General features: G+C 37.6%; 1 protein-coding gene across 1 annotated transcript; it reads left to right on the top strand.

Moving 5' to 3' along the window:
• Positions 1–10,159: 10,159 nt before the first annotated feature.
• Positions 10,160–15,977, top strand: ifnlr1 (interferon lambda receptor 1). The gene is made up of 7 exons (XM_014016342.1): positions 10,160–10,432; positions 11,027–11,153; positions 12,634–12,803; positions 12,904–13,088; positions 13,436–13,574; positions 14,424–14,554; positions 14,842–15,977. Exons 1-7 carry the CDS (start codon positions 10,390–10,392, stop codon positions 15,769–15,771), a joined length of 1,725 nt encoding a protein of 574 aa, XP_013871796.1. The 5' UTR covers positions 10,160–10,389; the 3' UTR covers positions 15,772–15,977.
• Positions 15,978–16,558: the final 581 nt, after the last annotated feature.

The following is a 16,558-nucleotide window of genomic DNA, read 5'->3' as shown; positions in this document are numbered from 1 at the left end:
AGAAGCTGCTGTTGTGTGTTTTCCCAACCTCTGGTCCAGGTCAGTTCATGACTTTTTTCACGTATGTAAATTTCCTCTACTTCCATAAGCAAGGGGAGTATCATTATATTAGTAAGAAATGGTCTCCAAATGATATTWTCATTTATCGCAATAATTTCTGAGACAATTTASCGTCCAGCAAAATTTGTCATGGTGACAGACCTAGTTAGGGGTTCTGTTACTAAGTTAGACAGCTGGTAATGACTGTCAACATAGGGCAGCAATTAATGTGAAAAAGCATGACAACATAATTTATGTTGCATGTATCCCAGAAGTCTTCTCGTCTCCATCTGCTTTTGTATTTCCCCTCTTCTCTGGAGCAAACGCTTCACTGAACGTTTAAGTCACTTGTTTCATGTAYGTCATGATTAATTTGGTGAGTCGTTTTTCCACGACACTTAGTCACATTTTGCTTTTATCAATTCATTACTTGTCCACCTCACAAGGGTAACGTTAGAGGCTTATGCAGWATTCACAAATACTTCAAGTTTATATTGCAAAGCTACTTATTAAGTTATGGATTCAGCGACCATTACCCTTCCTTGAGGATTCACTTTAGAAGACTTGTGTGTGCTTCACTGTGCCCTCAGTGCCCGAGATTTACTTTTACTGTTCTGCCAGCTAAATGTTAACCATGCATGTTTTTGTAAAGAAGTATTTTTTTCTGAAACTGCTTTTAAATTGCTGAAAGGCAACTTTTATTTGCACACTATTCTGCATCAATAAATAACAKATCATCTACCACTGTTATTGTCAGAGCAGCTGCGTTTTAAAAAGGCATGTTCTCAAGGGTCAGGATTTATAAAATGGGGATTTATTGCCTTGGCAGGCGTTTAGGGAGAGAAGTCTCTGTATGCTGCAAATCGAGACAAATGGCTGCAGAAATAGCGACAGACAACTCTGACTTTTGATTTTAAAAACAAAGTCAACTAGGTCAATCCAGAGACATCCAACAAATGCAATAAGAGGACCGAATGGACTGACGACTGGGGGAAACCTTATTTCTTTTGGTGGACATTTTTATAACTTCCTAATAACTCGGTTCCCAAGGTAAAAGTGCAGATCAGGAAAATATTACCCCGGCTGCAGACTAGAGGGTGCTTTGTGCCTTGGAATTGTCACATTTTGATTTGTGAATCCTTAAGAGAGCCCAGCAGGGACCCGCGTTCATTTAGGCATTATTCTGTTGTGATGCATTTTGCCTTTTATGCTCGCCCAATAAACKTGCTTCCCTGGGAGGAAAGATTGATGGTGGCTGTCATCCCAGGATGACACATGGAGCTTGTGCTAAACTTTGTCACTGTGCCTCCTAAACTCCCCAAGGTGCATGCTTCAAAATCCACATCTTTCACCAGTGTTGAGTTAAAACTGACAATCGTGCCATTTAAAGCCTCACAGCTGGGTTTCCTGAATATTGTTGGTCTACAAACCAATTTTTTTGTAATTATTACAGAAAATAATACTTTAAAATTGGCTTATGCATCATCTAATCCCCAGAACATGTTAGTAATCATTGAACAATGGAAAAAATAGAAAATAAAAAAAGATATTGACCACACTGAAACCACTGCTAAGCTGTATTACATGCTGTCAACCTTTAATAACACTAATGTGTCAGAAGATAAAAACAAAATAAACTGCAGCCTTAAAGCACATGAAAGCTTTTGAGATGTAAAACATCACACACGTTTGGACGCCACAACTATCTGTAACATTTATCACCAATAAAAAGCAATGTGATTTAAAGAGGGTGCATCTTCTCCCACTCCCTCCTCTGCTTTGGTTTCTCATTAAACCTGACCGATTAAAACATGTCAGACCTGTTATCCCACACCTGCCCAGCAGCCAGTGCTGGAGAGTTTTTAAACTCATCGGGTTAATTTTTTAATAATCTTCTCCAGAAATTATTTACCTTTTTTTTCCCAAACACAGCATGCCTATCTTAAAGCGTCAACGCGTTCTTTTACGGTACCCTTATTACCATGTAATTACAAGGTAAAAATGTAATTAAATGTAATTACTACCTTATTACATGTAATTACATGGTAATTAAGGTACAAAAGAAAAACTACTGTCAGTAAAACTACCTTCATTGGGTAACTACAATCAAATTACTGTTTAATAGTAACTCAACACTTTATTTATAACCAAAAGAATGCAACTAAATGTTGGGGTTAGTGGTTAATTGCTATAAAAAATATAACTTTAAAACTGTCCAAATTACCGACTACTTATTTAGGTTTTACATAGTGAATTGTAAAACATTACCAGGTAAGTGCTACATTACTGCAGACAATTAATTACATAGTAAAATTGAACCCTAATTACTACATCATTGCATTGTAATAAGGTAGTAATTACCATTTAATTATATTTTTAATCATCTTGTAATTACATGGTAGTAAGGGTACCGTAAAAGAAAGTGTTACCCTTAAAGCAATTATATCCAGATCCAAAGTAAATTGTTCGTTTTTTTACTCCATTGATAACAAAAGCTAAAGTTTTTACCAATCTAAACCAAATTGATTACAAAAACAAATAATTATTCTTGTCATAAAGCTTCAAAATAAAAAGTTACACCAATTTAGTTTTAAGATCAGGCGAGCAGAATGAACAATCCATCCATTATCTATACCCGTTTCTGCCTTTCATGGTCACGGGGTTCACTGGTGCCCACATCCTGCACTCACAGTGTGATGGGCGGGGTACACCCTGGACAGGTCGCAAGTCCATCACAGAGATAAACAACCATTCACTCTCTCACACCTAGGGACAATTTAGAGTTACCAATTAGCATAACAGTCATGTTTTTGGTCTGTGGGAGGAAACTGGARGGCCCGGAGAAAACCCACGCATGCACAGAGAGAACATGCAAACTCTACCCAGAAAGGTCCCTGGGCCGGTATTTGATCCAGCGACCTTCTTGCTGAGAGGCATCAACTCTACCAACTGAGCCACCGTGCTGCTGCAGAATTAACTAAATTACCCAAAATCTTTACTTTGGATTGAGAGGTGCAGATAAAAATGGGACAATCACAACATTTGTGTTGTTTTGATGTACTCAACCTGACTGGTCTTTGTTTGAACTGATGTTCAAAACAGACAACAATACTACATTTTCCCATCCTTACATTTATACACATTGTTCTGGTCAACATATTTCACATTTTGCCACTTGGTCTAGATTTGCTTGTTTAAATGCAGTACTGTAAAATGTCATTTGAGAAAGTTAAAATGCCACTGTGTGCAACAACAGTGGAGGTATCAAAATCACCATTGATGACAGACATTAATCCACAGTGTAGTCACACAACCGGCACTGCTGGTTATGTCACCTATTCTTCACTGCTTCCACTCTCATGATCTGCCCTTTTTACCTTTTCACCCTTCTAACAATAATAATAAAAAAACGTGACTACATTACTGAGCCAGCTACACCCTGGTAAGGTTACTTAATGCCATTGTTTAATGTTGGTGGCAACAAACTCCAATGACGTAGGCTGCACTCAGCCAGCTACCCTCTGACTGTAGCTGGGTATCTGGCTTGGCTGAGTAACAATTAAAATAGTTATATAAGACAATTACTGATTAGTTTTTAATCCAAATGATTTACTTGACTTCAATAAAAGTGGCAGTATGATGGAGTACACAGGTTCAGGAAATAGACCACATCTATGAAACTTCCTGATTTGTCCGGTGCCATCAGGAACTTTTCAAATTGTGAAATACATTTTAACTGCACCATAACACACCTAATCATCTAAAAGCAAATATTTGTACACATTAACAAATAATAGTGATCAGAAATGAAGTTCTGGTGCATTAAATAGGTGAAAAGGTGAAAAGTATTTATTTCAAGCTTCATAACAAAAAAACCTTATCAATGCATACCTCTCTCTCATCTATTTATGCTGCACCATCACTCAGTTTCCCCTCTTGACTCACCCTCACAAACATCTCCACCTCCTGCTGAAGTTCTAATGATTTGATGTTAATTGATGGCTTTGGATAATGCCACGGCAGAAGGCCAAGCACGCACCATGCACATCCCACCACTGATAAGATCAAGGGTCGTAGCCCCAAGACACATTGGAGATGAGTTTTACATAAAAAAATAAATAAAAATCACATCAATTTATGTAAAGGGCACATTTCAAAACACCATCTTGTGGCTTTTGGGTATAATATTTGGTTAGAGGAATGAATTTGTTTTGAAGACAGCTCTCCAGAATATTTATTTGCGTCCTTTTAAAAATATTCTAACCTCCCTGTTAGGGTTATTTTTTTCAGTTTTCTAACAAGTTTTAGCAGGTAAAGTTTTTGTATTGAAAAAAGATATTTTTGCCAATGAAGTGAATGTGTTTTACTCCATTAATTCAGGACGAGGCTGCTTGTGTTGTTGGTTGTGTATAAAATGTAAACACTCAAGCCGTCAATTACCATCATCTTGGTTGGCATTCTCTGCATTATCTTTTAAAAAACGGTGTTTACCTGCCAGCTAGTCTGTCTGTGATCCTTGTAACTTCTGTCACATCATGTTCTCATTCAACCCGTCTGTAATCTTTGTGTCTCATCTGTTTGCCTGTTTGTCTTTGACCTGCCTCTCCACAATGACTTCCTTGTATCAGTGTGCTCAGGACAAATATCCTCTTGTAAAAGGCAGCACGCCTGATCAGGCAAATAAACAGAAATTACTATAAACTGTAAGTAAGTTCATATAAACTTTTTAACCCTGGATGCTAAAGGAGGCATAATGGAGGACAAAGAGCGATGAATAGGATAAAACTTGTTGAAGTATTAAGTTTGAAGTTTTTTTCTGAGGTGACTGTGATTCAATGCTGCATATTCTCATGTAACTTTGAATGCTGTGGTACCAGTTTTGCTATGTCCTCACAAATAAAAATAAAAATGAAAAAGTTATTCCTGGCAAAAAATAACAGATGAACATGTGGAATTTGAATAATTCAAATTCTACTTTGCTTAAAAGTGTTTTGAAGTGGACATATCCTTTTTTTGTCACATTTAAAATCATTCAGTTGGGGAACTGCAATGCTTTGGTCTGAATTCCTCCTTATTGTAACTCCACAAGCCCCTCTTTCACCACTTTTCTGAGGCGTGTCTCAGATCAACTCATTTTGAAGCTGTCTCTTTAAATTCAAACAAGGCACTTCACACATTGCCACCCTCCAGCTTCCAGAGCGATCCATTCTAGTTTGATAGAGGGGTTTATGACTGTATAGCAGCGCAGAAACATTTTTATTTACAAATTATTTAAAAGATGTCAAGAACAGAAGTTTTGTCCATCCAGCCAGAGGAAAATGGAGACCACCAAATTATAGTTGGTAAGTCCAGACCTTATGCAGTTCTGTCACAAATACTTTTATGTAAAAGTTCAGAAAACAAGATAAAAAATGGAAAAAACTGAACAGGTTGAAAAATATGACCCAAACAGAACATAAAGTTATCTACGCAGAACCGAGTGAGACTAAATTTAACTTTTMTGAAATCTTRGAGAATCCAAATACACAACAAAAYAAATTTAATGGCTAAAAAAGTGGACTTTGCATCAGATATCTTCTTTAACTAAACCAGATACATCATGAAAAAACTGAGATCCGCAACACTTGATGCAAAAAACAAATACTGTTTTATTACCTTTTTTTATAAACCAATTTACTAAAATTCACACAGAAAACATAGATTAAACAATGAGACATGTTAATACAAAATACAAAAATACAAAATACATACATAATACAAAATGTATAAAGCATTATTAGGATTGTTACCATCAACACATTTCACAGTATAATTGTAGTGTGTGCACAGGAGAAGTTAGACMGTGTGGTTTTAATCCTGTGGTTGTGAGCGCGTGGCTCCAGAGKAAATTTATCCAAATTTATTGGGTGAGTCACAAAATAAATGAACACTAAAGGTTGCTACTGAAGCACCATGTATCATCATTTTCCACACAAAATGCACACTCATATATCTGCAGGAACAGGCTTCAAAATGATGTACTGCCATTGGTCCCAAAATGAGCAATTACAGGCAGATATGGTCAATTTGTCTTTGGCGGAGCATCATGACAGTCTATTACCTCCAGTTAAAATAAGATACAATTTAGTTTTGGTTGAATGTGTTAAACAAGTCAGTCACTACAGACTGCTACAATGCTACACCACCATCTTGAAATGCTCTACAGTTCTACTCAGAAATACTGAACCAGAGTAAGAGAGAAGTTTGTGGTGTGCATGGTGTTCTCAGCAATGAATATGTACTGATAACGTGCTTCCTTTTACCMTGATCCACATATCTGATCCTATGGYACAATATGAGGGTCAAAATTAAGACTATAWTGCACAACCAGTAGTTGCTACATCTTTGTAGCAAGAGGCTATATCTCTTCCTAAGCCAGCTATTGATCTGATTAATGACTAGCATGGAYAARCTGGTGTTAGCATTGGAGRGGCAAGCAACTWGCATGCCTAGGCTAGAGACCCAACTCCTTCTGCTGTGCATTGGCATGGATAGGCTAGCAACTAGCATGGCTGCTCACTTAAAGAGAAAAAAAACAGCCAATCAACAAGGCCAAACACAGCTGCTAATTCAGCTGGTAACTAAAGTTGTCAGTTTCACACTAATATGCTTTGAGTTCAATATTCATGATTGGCGCCAGTGGTGGGCAGCGCTAATCCAAAAATTAGCTCTGCAATTTCCAAAGTGCTTATGAAATAATTTAGGTCCACAATTTTAAAAGCACTTATGCCACAGAAATATTAGCGGAAGCTAATTTTAAAGCACAAATTCAATTTAACACTTACTAGTTGGCAACAGTCCATGTACAATATATGCACAACACTGCCAACTAGCAGTTTATGAACTCTTTTACAACTTAACTCTACAACCGTTGATTAATGGGGATGTGATTTCCTGAAACAGACATTTGGCTCCTGGTGTAAAAATTAAAACGTTGTTGAGGATTGCTAGTTTAGCTGATTCTTTAAAAAATTGTTGAGGATTGCTAGTTCAGCTGCTTCTTTGTCTTTTWCTTTTGTTTGTTGTAGATTTTTCATTAAAGAAGCATCAATAAAGTAATTTTAAAACTGTTTATTGGAAAACTGAAGCGATGCACCCTGGGTACATGACGGACATGATTTGTGACGGGAAACGAAAGCACAGTTGCTCCAGTTGACCACTAGATGTCTGTCTTCATCAGCATAACATCTTTAAATCATTTCTGAGTCTGTAACCCCGTCGGCCGATTGCTTCGACCAGTTACGTCAAGTATTGAGTTCCAGCGTTTAAACTATTTTTTTAAGAAGGAGCTCTTATTGTAAAGTAAAATAAATCAATACAWACAAAATTTTAGCATGGATTAGGCTACAAACGTTAAGTGTTTTTGCTATTGCCTTCCTGCTACGWAAGCAGACACAAAGCATTGTGGGAAATGAGAACTGTGACCCAAAGCAACAGTCAGCAAGGATGTAAACCTTTCCAATAAGTGTGTTTATCTGGGAGGGGTGCTGTTGGATAGATCACGTGTGTTTTGATTCATTGACAGTCATACGTTCCGCTGTTCAAGATAATGATAACTGGTAGATAATTAGTTATTAGCGGTACTGCATTTTAATTTTAGAAAGCGCAAATCCGCTTGTGAATTATAAAAATTAGTAAGACCGCTAAAGCGCAAACAAAATATTAAGGTCTGCAATTAGCGGATTTGTGCTTTAGCGGGCTGGTGCCCACCACTGATTGGCGCCATGTTAAATTCTGTCTAAGGAACATTAGTGCATGYCGCTAATAAGTTTTGTATGTCAACCATTTTTGTTGAGAAAGTTTTTATTGAAAGAAACTTTGTGACTAACAAAGAAGGTGAGCTCATTTGCCGGCCTATCATTAATCAGATCAATAGCTGGCTCAGGAATAAATATAGCCTCCTGCTAAAGAGATGTAGCAACTGCTGGTTGCGCAATAGTCTTAATTGTGGCCCACATACTGCGCCATATGATCCTACCTTTGCCAACAGAATTAGATCAAAGATTTTGCAACGTCTCTGTGACTGCAAACAGGCTGGTGAAGTAAAAGATGCAACACAGATCTGATCTGCTGTGACAGAGCAAAGAACAATTCACTGATGATGATGATGTTTCACTGAAGTGTAAGAGCACACAGWAGCATATTACATCTCCTCAGTTTGTGTCCAACAACATCAAAGGCTTCCCTCCTCTCCGCCCAGTGATGCCTCCCCTGTAAATCAATTTGGCAAAAAGAAGGGAGAAAAAGAAAAGTTCTCACAAAAAAAAGTGATTTACTGAAATGCGTGTCGAAAAGAGAAGGCTCCATTGATTAGTGTGCGAAAAAAATGTTTTGAGCTTAAAATTAAACTCAGACGATTGTAAAGACGAGATAAATTTGTCACAAAAATCAAAAAAATAAAATTTGGGTGGTTTTATATTTTCTGAATTCCACTAATTTTCCAACCTAAATCAACATTATTGAAATGACCAACCAAATGTTTACCTTGCCCACTTTTCTTTGTGCATTTTTCTTTTTCTAAAGTTCAACTGAACGCAGAGCTTTTATCATTTTCAAAGCAGGTGGCATATCGCTCCGACACTGGCTACAGCACAGTAGACAAACATCGCCCTGATTAAAATCAACTATCAAAGCAAAYCATGGCCGGGATGGTGGCGACTATAATTAGGTAGTGCTCAACCAAACACCTGATAGTAGGCAGCTTGTGTACACAATCATTACATGAAAGAGACGTAWATTAAATTGAAATTCATAACTTGTCTCAGCTGTGGTGAAAGAAAAGGAGCCTTGCTTCATAACTGTTACAGATATTCTGCAGAGATATGGTTAGATGTAGTTATTGATCCAGCATGACATTAATAAAACTCACAATAAAACACAACAAAGTTAAAAAGATACCAGTTAACCTTAACTTCTTMGAATGGTCCTATATAAATTGCACATTTTGAAGTAGACTTATAACCTCTCCCAAAATAATGGGAAGCATAATTTCTGTGATAGTCAGTGCTGATGTATTTTTTTCTAACAATTTGTTAAGTTCAAGTCCAGCAAACTGTTGTTTTAAAAAAATGCTCACACAAATACACAGTATGAGCATAAAATGCTATTATGATTGWAATTCCTATAGAAGTATTAAAAATACTCATTTATTTATCTGTACTGCACTGTTACCTGCAGGTTACATTTCTCCAGTATACGCCAGTGAGGACTACATGTTTGTTCTTATATTTAACTCTTTATTATCCRTCCATTTGCTTTTTCATGCAGGGTCGTGGGGGGATGGTGCAACAGTCACTGTGTTTGAGACAGGGGACACGCTGGACAGGTTCCAAGTTCAACAAAAGGACACATTGGGACAAATGAGACTGTTATTCTCACTCACACCTCGGGGAAGTTTAGAGTTACTCTCTGCTGTCCATTTAGAGAAAGAGAGAGAAAAAAACAATAAAGATGTGTTCTCTGTAAACAGGTATTTCCTGCTAGAATGTGTTAAAGTTTGCAGCTGCTGGCGCCACGTGACCTGTCTGATTTGGAGCTACAGCACCTTGGAAATTCCACCTGTTTTTTTAAAACCATTTTGATTCTAAAACTGAAATGTTGGCCTCCACTCCTACATTTTATTTTTCACTTTTGTTGGTGGTGGTTGGGGGTGGGGGTTGAGTGTAGCTGAAAACAAGGTTAGCTGACTTTAATTTTGGTTTGACATGTTTTTGTTCCATTTCATTACTGACATGGCTGCTGACTACAATCAGATTCAGTCCTGGTGAAAAGTACAAGGGTCATTTGTGACAACATCATCCTGTGCAAACATTCTGTGAATCAGAAGGACACACCTCAAGAAACTATGACTGTTCTTCAGCATTCTACCATTTCCCCTTTAGTTTTATTYGTCGAACAAACTGTAAAAAAAATTAAATAAAACATTTTAAAACCTGACAGCCGTCCGGAGAGAGGTAGAGACTCGGAACGAATAACGGAGGAACGGAGAGGAAAAAGGGAAGTTGATGTTTTGCGCAGAAAGTGAACGAGGGCGGGACTTATTGTAAGCAGAAAAACAGGAACCAAGTGATAGCAAGTAACAAAGTGCACCTGCACACCTGAGTAAAGCCACTCCTTTCCCAGAACACATCAGAGATGGTCAATTAGCTGAAGGAGGAGGTTGTTCTGAAACCTCAGAACTTTAATGCTTTAATTTTATTTTTTGAATGAACTGAAGGGTTTGATTTTTTTTATAATTATTATTATTATTYATAACCTAAAATTCTGCAGAAGATTTAAAAATATTTTTAATCCTTTGTACACTGGAGTAAGATGTGGTCCGTAAACGTGATGTACCTTCTCCTGTTTTGTTATGGTGAGTAACAAGCCACGRATATGAATGTTTGATTTGCTACATATGTTGGTAATTCTGTGTAGACAGTRATGTAAGGTTTACTACTTAAGATTTAACAAAACTTCTAATGTGCTCCAGGCTGATAAATCCTGACATTAAAACAGTTTAAATGGACATTTTGAACAGTGCAGAATTGATATCCTGCATCTCCTTTCTGCACACAAGCTTGAGAAATCAAATTGCATGTATTAAAGTAACCGACAGTTAAATGTCTAAGCACACTTCAGTTTCAGCCATCAGCACAAAGTCCAGCTCCAACAATAAGGTTTGTGCGATTCTGAAACCAGAGTGTGCTGCTTTGCTTCACTTAATCCTGCTGCAACAAATAAAAAAAGGCCTGACTGGCTCCAAAACGACTGAAGGGGCATCATGTAACCCGAGGAAAAGTACTGAAAGCTATTTTTCTGTACTTCCAATTAAGAYTTTAACACTAATAGGAACAGTTGAAACAGAATTTCACCTAAATGACAACATTTATAAAAGAAAAAAATAAAATAAAATGAACCAGGCCCAGCTGAAAGAGTCTCTTTTTCTCTTCATGTTTCTTTCTAACAGCCTGCCTTTCAACTGGGAATGGTGCAGTATATTTTGTCTCCAGAAACTTTTACAATGTGCTCCACTGGGACCCTGTGGAACCTGCTTTTCCTGGGCAAAGAATATTTTACAGCGTAATGTACTGGAGGTAAGACCAGGACGACAAATGGTTTTTCAAAATGAATTGTTTTAATCATTCTTCTATATGGACAGACTTAATGAAGCAGAAATTAATTTAAAAAAAAACATTGCAGAGTGAGCAGTTGCWTAGTTGAAAGCTTACTTTTCTTACACTGTCATTTTTGCACAAGTCATTTTATTGTGCTTGAACAATCGTGAGCACTGAGGTTACTAATTGCATTCTACCGCATGTAGATTTCTGTAGGTGTAATCCTGAAAACAACTACAAATATTAAGATTGATCAAATTTAAGACAATGAAACTGTGTCTGCGTTGATAAAAAAAATTATGAATAAAAAGGAAACAACACCAACAWAAGCATTTGAATTAGAAAATTGAAAACAGTGAAAATGTAAACATGTACAAGCAAAAGTGATTAAAAAAGAAGAGTTACTTTGGACGGCAGAGAAACAGGCCTTACTCTGAGTAGGTGTCAGTTTCATTCAGAGTAACTCCTTTCGATCAGATTTTCTAAATTCAAAATAATTTTCCACAGCTCATAAATTGTTCCACACGATTACATTTAAAGAAAATAAACTACGCCTTTTTTTGTGAATTCCTTACAATCCGTAGAGCTAACTAACAGAGCTACATGCAGTGATCAAATCTGGGTTAAAATACAAAAACCAAACCCTACACTGGCCTACATGGCTGAAATGAACAGCTTCAGTTTCAAAGCCAAGAACAGGTCGGGCCATTWCCACAAACCCAGCGCAGCTGCTTTTCTTTTACAAAAACACATTTATAGTGTTGAAGAAAACAGAAAATACTTAGTGGGTGAGAAAAGCAACAAAAATGGTGCTGTCCAGACTATTTTTCAAAAACGTACATGCAAAGACTCGGCCTGCAACGTACAGTCAGTGAGAGAGTGACTCAGCTGATACTGGACTTTTTTTTGGTTTACATTGACTGCTGCAAAATATATAAAATTACCATCCTTTATTTTAAAACTTGTTCCTCTTCTTTTGCATTCTTAAAGGGGAATTCAGAGGCCAGAGGTTTCCCAGAATCAGTTTTCCYAAAGCATGCAGATTTGAGGTGTACTATGGCATTTCAAAGCAGCTCAGAAATGATCACTAAATAATAAAAGGGCTCATTTTCTGTGTTTACTATATATTCTGGCTGCTGTTCRTTACAGAGAACATAATATGCTTTATTTCATCTAAACTTGTTTGACTGTAAATGAACAAAGTAAAAACACTGCATTCCTGCACAAATCTCAAGTGCAACTTCAATCCAACTGATGTTTCTCCAAATAAAATCTCATTAAAAAAACATAATAAAAGCTGTGCAGCAAATCAAATGACTTAGTTTAACTAAATATAGGTTAATGTCAAATCGTGTTTAAGTTAAGATAATTAAAACATGACTAAATTTGCACAATTTACACTCAACATTGCCCTGCAGTTTATTAAAATATTGACTGTTTTGTATTGAACTTGTTACAGGGATGATCAGGAAAAATACCAGGACAAATCAGAGTGTCAAAACATTACTGAACCGTCATGCGACCTGACAGCGGAAACCCCCTCACAGCCTAATATTTACTACAGAGCTAAGGTGATGGTTAATGGGAGCTGTCTCTACTTCACCACCAGATTTGAACCTTTAAGAGACAGTAAGACCCCTCTGCACTAATACACTCAATTTGTTATGTATTTCAAGCTAAAAGTATTCAATCACAGAAATCATCTACTGTCCTTTCTTTGTGTCCATAGCTGTTCTCGGACCACCACGTTTGTCTACACGCACAACAGCGTCTGCCTTGTTTGTGCATGTCACCCTGCAAGAAGGGCCAAACGGAGTTTCCATTGCAGASATCATCAACTCCAGCAAAGAGGGCTATTCCAGAGCTGTGCCCGAGTATATTTTAAGAATAACAAAGCCTGAGTGGGCTGCACAGGTTAGTTSTTTAAACATTGTCACAGATAACAGATTATCATATTGACTAATCTACATAAACTCACAAAGTGAAGGAGGAAGTAAAACGGGTTTTACTTTCATGGGTTCTTTTACAGAAACTAAACATTAAAAATGCTTAGCTTATTACTTATTCCTAATGTGGAAAAATAATCCTTACATAAGTGAATTAAAATTTTATTATACCAAAGCAGACAATTAGCCTCTTAAAATAACACCAGAAAAAAATTGCAAGCATCGCTGTATTTGCCTTTTCAGCCCTGAAATATTGGGTTGATTTCACCTGGTGACAAGTGACCACTCATCATCCATAYCCTGCTGTGTCTCCAGGTGATTAAAAACGCCGCTGGTCGATTTGACGTCAAACTGAAGGCCAACCAGACGGAGTACTGCGGTGATGTCACCTACACACTACGTGAATGGGGTCGTGCGGACAGTGAGACCGCTACTTTCTGCGTCACTCTGCAAGGTGAACAAAACTACATTTTACATTTCCTGAACAGTTCAATCACACATATACACACGTGTTTTTCTATATTTAAAAAAACAGACGTACATCACAAGCGTGTGATGCTCTGCAGATTTAAACAGCCAACATGAATGCACCCTTAAAATGCAAAAATCTGATTCCACTTGAGGCAACTGTGTGATGCTCAAATTCCTGGGAAGCTTTGAAGGCGCATCTGCTACGAAGATAATTAAGATACTTGAAAATGTTGTACTTTTCTACATTTTGTTAATCAGCTTGAGCTCATTTTTAKGAGTGATTGCAACCACTTGAAAATAATGCAATGTTTAGTAAAATTATATGTTGTAAATTTGTCTCTTTTTTTAAGTTACCATCAATAAAACTTAAGAAACCCACAACTTTAAGCTAACCCAGCCTCATGCTGCCTTTTCAGGAAGTAGTAGAAATAATGCACATATATGTTAATGCTTTAAATGTGTGCTTTTCTTCTTAAACATCAAATGAGACTAAATAAAGTTAAGAGGTTAATCTAATCCTTTTTTCTCGTTTTTTTGCCACTTCAGTAGAAAGCCAAACTGAATATTTATTTCTTAGTTTCTTCATCATCAGTGATTTTTTTTAAGAGAAAAAAGAAAGAAGCAAAAAAAGTGAAACATAATTGGAAAGAGTGAACAAGCGAGTAGAAAATATGTGAAATATTTATCGAGAAAACACAAGGCAACACACCCAACATATTGGCTGCACACCTGAGATAACAAAAACACATCCAGAGGTTAATCTAATCTATCGGAACTTACAGCCACGCCTTTTACCAGACATGACTGTGATGGCAGTTCTTTTCTATCTTAGATCATCCTGGAATGCTTTTACGATGGCTTCTCGTGAGTCTTGCGGTTCTGTCAGCAGCAGTCATAATACTAGTTGCCAGCGTGTGCACCTATTTGAAGGTCGGGAAGTTAAAAAGAATGCCACAAGCACTGGTAAGTCCACTCTGACGTCACAGTCCTTCCTTGCAACTGGGAAATGCTGCCTTACGGGAATATCATGCCCTCTAGCACATTACTTTACACATGTACAGTTTGACACTTAAAAGCAGCAACCTAGCAAAACTGACACACTGGTTGTGTTATTTTAGCAAAGTAAAAAAAAAGGACCAACTGTGTTCACTGAGTCATATTGCTTTCTGACATTTGTTTGTGAATGTTAGCTTTGCTCATTGKGTAAATGTTTGACACTGACAGATCTCTCTTCATTGTCTTTCAAACAGGCCGCCACACCAGCGAGCTTAAACTTGTTACAGCATCCGGATAAGAACCTCATCATATCTGAAATACTTTCCGTCACGAAAACGGACCAAGCAATTTACAACACAGTCCAGGTGAAGTCGAAGGTGTCCCCGCACAGGTCTGGAGGTTATTCCCCTCAGGACACCCCCTGCCACATCTGCAGGTGCGACACAGACTCTTCCACGAGAACGCCGGAAACGGCCTCCCACTCCGAGGATGGGAGCGTCCCATTCTCTGAAAGCTACGGTGCAGTCGCAGTTCATGGCCAGGCGAAAGACAGGGAAGAGTTCCAACAGCTTGTCTACGACAACAACATCAATCCTTCACCTTTCTACACTAATCAGCAAGGAAACTGGGGGATAGGTGGGATGATCCCAAAGCTGATTCCATCCGAATCCAGTGAGGACAATCATACTCTGGTTCTGCACGCTGTAAGGAATATTAACGGACAACTCGTCTTGCCTTTATTCCGATGTCCATCAGAGGACAGCACTGGTGACACACCATCCCAAATGAACCCAGAGAGGAAACCCCTCTTATCAGACCTCCAGGGTGTGTCTTTAACATGTCTGCAGAGGTCAGACAGCTCCGACTGGACGGATTCGGGMTGTGACGACAGCATCGTCAACACGCCGACAAACCTTTACTACAACACAACTTATTTCATCTCGCAAAAGGCCGGTCCTGATTTGCGTAACGGATGTGAGACTTTAGGATTTAACGACGTYATAACCGAATCAGGCTACAAACAAAACTGGGTTCCTGAAACCCACCACAAACTCGAGTCCACCGGCTGGACTTCTATCGGTCCAAAAATGGACGAGGAAGTTGAGGAAGACGAAGGCACAATGAGTATGGAGAACTCAGAACAAAGTATTCTGGGACACTGGGACATAAAAGTTCAAACATGAGTCCCCACTTTCTAATCTTTTAGAAATATACCTTTGTGTACAACTCTTCACAGCCCTTCTTATAAACACAAACGACGGGAAGAAGAAGTTGGCAGGAGGTCTGAAGGACACTTCGGCTGTGAGATGTGCTGCCGACTGTGTAGAAAAATGGAGTGAACATTTATTGCATTCTTAAATACAATAAATCATGCATTGTTGTATTTCCTGTTTAAAAGTTCACAACTGTATTTTTAATGAAAAGGTTTAGAAGAAGTGCACCGSTAAATTGGCTACAAATGGGTTTGCCTGTTTAAGTCACTGTTTAAYGAAACAAATGCGCATTTCAATGAACTGAAAATGTGTTTAACATTTATTTTGTAAAGCAGCAAACTACAAAGGAAAACCACTCAAAGATCATCTAAATTACACTTTAACCGAGCACCATGAATAACAATGCAAACCACTATCACTGCAAACTGTTTCAAGTCATTGCACTTTGTAATTGTACAAATCATTCCTACTAAGTTTTGGGTATGAAAATGGATTCCCTGATAATGTGTTTTCCCACAATGCAAATATATGTATAATAATAATAATAATAATAATAATAAACATTTTGGACCATTGGAGAGGATCAGATAACTTGATCAGAAACTAATCTTATATGTTCATCATCATAATTCAGTGTTAACAGTAATGTACAGATTTAAATACATAAACATTTGTTATCACAAAACTCAAAAGTTTAATTTTGTTATCGTTCCCTGTTTTTTTCAGAGAAGATAAAGAAATCTGTTGTATATATATT

This window comes from Austrofundulus limnaeus, unplaced genomic scaffold (assembly GCF_001266775.1).
Source record: "Austrofundulus limnaeus strain Quisiro unplaced genomic scaffold, Austrofundulus_limnaeus-1.0 Scaffold143, whole genome shotgun sequence".
Classification (NCBI taxonomy): Eukaryota; Metazoa; Chordata; class Actinopteri; order Cyprinodontiformes; family Rivulidae; genus Austrofundulus; species Austrofundulus limnaeus.
Note: the sequence above shows the minus strand (reverse complement) of the source record. Positions and strands in the feature narration are given on the sequence as shown.